At 33.2% G+C, this 4,567-nt stretch overlaps 1 protein-coding gene across 1 annotated transcript; it reads right to left on the bottom strand.

Moving 5' to 3' along the window:
* Positions 1-3,915: 3,915 nt before the first annotated feature.
* Positions 3,916-4,365, bottom strand: LOC111613110. The gene has a single exon (XM_023354431.1). It carries the CDS (start codon positions 4,363-4,365, stop codon positions 3,916-3,918), a length of 450 nt encoding a protein of 149 aa, XP_023210199.1.
* Between the last annotated feature and the right edge of the window lie 202 nt (positions 4,366-4,567).

The following is a 4,567-nucleotide window of genomic DNA, read 5'->3' as shown; positions in this document are numbered from 1 at the left end:
TGGTCACTCTTAGCTTCATTTTTCCCCATAGACCTTACTGGCATGGGTGTCCATACTAGTAGCTTGTGCTCCAGCTTGCATTGCCCTATGGATCAGTAAAATTACTGGGCTCTCTTACCACGACCAGGTATTGACCACGGGAGAGTTATTATAATTATTGGTGGTGTAATAGATTGCTTCCTACTTGATTGATATTGGTGCATAGTGCTATACTAAATTTGTGGTTCAGTTTCTGAAAGAGCTATAACTTTGTTTATGTGCTTTTTATGTATCTGTGAGAATTTCTTAACCTTGTGATATCTGTTAAGTAATTGGCTGCTTTCTGTATGTGATGTATGTTCTGTTGTTAAGACTAATTTTTCTCAACTTTTGTATGTTATATGCAAGAGAGAACTATAGACATTATAAGTGTCTTCTTCATTCTCTACAGGAATTTTATTTTATGGACAAGTCCTGAATATTTATTAATTTTTTGGTGTGTATATTTTGTATGTTATGAGTGTTTGGGATGGACATGTCTATGATGTAAATGATTTTTTGTTTTGTTTGTCTGTGAACATGATATCTGGTCTATTGCAACGATGGTTTGTCTGTGATTATAGCTTGGTCATAGTATATTTTGTGTGTGTTGTTTTCTAATTTTGTTTGTGGTGTATTTGTGGTAGGTAGGTAGTATGGTAGCAGGGTATGCTTAACTTGAGTAAAATGAAGGCTTACAGGTAGTGTATTTTGTACACTAATAAATATATGCTCTTTTTGCTATTCTTTTTTGAATTAAATTCTAAAATTTGTTTAATATGTTTATTTTTTTTACTGCTATTTGTACTGATATTTGTCAGAAATAAATGAAAATGGTACAAATATTTAGAATGACTCAAGTCTTAAAATTAAGTCCCATTTTCTAGTATTTTTTTCAAAATTTTGTATTTCAACTATCCTATCATATTGTTGATATATTGTGATAGAATAGTAATTCTTCACGTTTTGTAAAAGCACACTGATCAATAGCTTGCTATGATGTATTTTATTTTACTAAAATTAAGATTACAAATTACAAGTTTTTGATAATGCACAATTATATTTCTAAAAAATCAAGAGTAAAATAGTACACAGAAATATTTACTGCTAAACAAAAATTGTACTCCACAAGCACCAACTCCCCATTTTTCTTAAAACTTGTTTACAAATTTTTATTCCCTCTAAGTAGAAGCCTGTGTGACCACACAGGCTTCTACTTAGAGGGAATAAAAATTACTTAACAGCCTTTTACTCGTTAACCTTTCTTTTATCTAGATGTTTGCTTAACTTTCTTGACAAATTTTTAACAAATAGCACAAAATTAAATATTTTCCTGTCATTTTGTTAGAAAACTTGAAATTTTATTAAAATATGACAAACAGTAACATCTCAAGGCCCGACGATTATGTACTAAATCACCATACGATCGCCTAAATAACGGACTATAATATGGCTAATTAAATGATTGGTATTAAATAAATTTGTCACTAGAGGTAGACGTTAGGCGTCATCTCTTAATGATATTAATAATTATAATTTTAAATAAATTTAGAACCTTCTGGAAGAAAATAACTGACCCGGGGTGGGGCTTGAAACCACAACCTCTGCTTGCTGTGCGATGCGCTTGCCAGTTACGCATAACAAGTGCACCACACGACACGTCTAGTGAGAAATTTATTTAATACCAATCATTTAATTAGCCATATTATAGCCTGCTATTTAGGCAATTGTTTGGTGATTTAAAATATTACAATTTATACACATTATTATATCATGAAAAAATATTCCTATGCAATTATTATTTTTATAGTAGTTATTCTTATTTATAAACAAAACATAATATTTTTTACTTAACACCAAGAAAACCGAATATCTAGAAATGTTTCCAAATGAGGGCACGATCCAAGTCAGTGGTGATAACTTGTATAAAACACACACTTTTCGCTACCTCGGCTCAACCCTACAGTGTAACGGAGGCATTGACGACGAGGTACGAGCGAGGGTGAATACGGCATGGCTACGATTGAGAGAAGTCACCGGTGTTCTCTGTGACAAAAAGATGTCCATGTACCTAAAATCGAAAATCTACCGGACTGTGGTACGACCCGTCGCTCTCTATGGTTCCGAATGTTGGCCATCAATGAGAGTAACCGAATGGCGTCTCCATTCTATGGAGATGCGTATGGCTCGCAGGATGCTCGGTGTTTCTCTCCTCGACCATATCACTAAAGACATATAACTCATGTTATGTTATTAAAGATTAATGAATGAAATGAATGAATGATATCACTAAAGACACTATACACCAACAATTTGGCATTGTGCCCATTGAGGCAAAAATGAGAGAGAGATGCCTGCGCTGGTTTGGCCACGTCCGACGATCAGCCCCGGATACTGTTGCCAACATTGCCTACCACCTAGAGGTGTACGGCCGACGGCCACGCGGAAGACCGAAGCAACGATGTCAAGATGCTATCAATGCAAACCTAAAGGCTCTGCACCTGAATCCAGACAATGCACTTGATCAAACAAAGTGACGTTCAAAGATCCGAATAGCGGAGCCTACATCTGTGGGACAATGCTAAGAAGAAGAAGATATATTTTTTACATGTTTTTATTTCCATTATACAAAGTTAAAACACAAGAAACTTTTTTTTGTTAAATGTGTATACAGGATATTACAATTACAAAACATGTTATTGTATAATATTTCGATAGTGAATTAGGATTAAATTCAAATAAACTTCCAATACTTGTTGCACGACTGTGCTTAATTACAAATATCAATAATAAAAAGATCTAAACAAATAGTTATTAAAACTTGTCAGTGGCGTTTTTATAAAATAATTTCCATAAACATACTTTTTTTTATGAAAACATGAACAAAGTTTTAAAATTATAAATCGTACAAATTTTCGATTCACAAACATTCATTTCTATAAATAAAACAATCTTACTTAGAGTTACATTTTATGCTTTGATGTATTGTTAACTTATAAATCAATCCATATATATCAATAGATTTCGTTGAATGACCCTAAGATAAGCCGTATTGCACAAAACTTGTCCCATCTCTCGCTGCTTTAATTAAGAAGACACACGAGAAATCACACGGGAGAGCTGCCATATTCATGCCACTTATTTTAATTTAGTTTTTTAATTTGAAGTTGGGATTTATTTAAATAAATATTTAAATCAAAATTTAGAACAAAAAATTTTTAAAAATATACAAGAGAAACGGAAGGATATATAAAAATAACACAAAATAAAATATAAATAAATAATATAATAAATCTTCCAATAAGCTAATTCTAGTTTGAGTTTTCAGTGAACTTTTTAATCATGTACTTCCAGGCTGACGACAGGCTCTCAGCATCTCTCGCATTTAAACATCCCTCACGTAGCCTACTCCTATATATTTCTATCTTCTCCGCGGTCATTGATAAAGTGGGGGAAGATACAGGTTTTACAATTGTTGCCTCGTCCCATTTCATCACCGAACCTTGGACTTGCGACATTTGCGACAAAATTGTGGCATTGGATCCTTTTTTACGTTATATTGATGTTCTTTTAACCTTACTCCTAAGCTCCTGTTGGTGACGCCGATATAGTCTTTCTTAACATCTAGTTGGATGTTCTCATAAGGAACTTTATATACACCTGGTTTTTCTTTTGTTTTTATTTTATTTTTATCGTTCCTCAATATCTTATATACATTTGGGGCTATTTTTAAAACCATTCTTGCTTGTTTCCTATTAGCAACTTCTTTCATAATACTGTTCAAATTACTATTATATGTAAACTTCAAGCGTCTATTGGGAGCGGTATTCAAGCCTTTTCTCTCTTTGTTCCTTTCATATTTATTGAGTAATCCTACAATGGTGCTTTTCTTGTAACCTAGTGTCTGGGCCACTTGCAATATCCTATCAATTTATTATCCCTGTCACCGATTCTATCACAATACAAATAAGCTCTTCTTAACAAAGCTTGAAATGCGGCCATTTTATATCGATATGGATCCATGGACTGTGTTGGTATATATAACGGGGTGTGAGTGGGTTTAATATATACGCTGGTGGACAAATGATCTCCCATGAACTTGATATTAATATCCAAGAAGTGCACATTCAAGGAACTTTTTTGTTCTAATTTTAACCTAAGACCATCTTTGTTATTATTGATTCTATTCAAAAATTCATGTATCCTGCTATCATTTCTCCATAATATAAAAATGTCGTCTACATATCTAACGAAATGTATGATATCTTCCTCAAAATTTCGTAGAACTCCTCTTTCTAATCTTCTAACTACTAACTCGCAAAGAATTTCAGTCAGGGGACTTCCCATCGGAACCCCTCTTTTCTGCCTGTACATTCAAATAACATGAAACCTATCGAAATTACAGGTAGAAGTGATGAAAATAACTTTTTTCAACGTTTGTTTAAATTCTTACTCTGATCATGTGACTTTGAAAGCCATTTGGTTCCTCTCAGGAAAATCCTGAACGAACAGTTCTACAAAAACACACATTGGTTAATATCGGTTCAGT

Source organism: Centruroides sculpturatus, unplaced genomic scaffold (assembly GCF_000671375.1).
Source record: "Centruroides sculpturatus isolate CEXI.00-Female unplaced genomic scaffold, Cexi_2.0 scaffold1856, whole genome shotgun sequence".
NCBI classification, from domain to species: domain Eukaryota; kingdom Metazoa; phylum Arthropoda; class Arachnida; order Scorpiones; family Buthidae; genus Centruroides; species Centruroides sculpturatus.
Note: the sequence above shows the minus strand (reverse complement) of the source record. Positions and strands in the feature narration are given on the sequence as shown.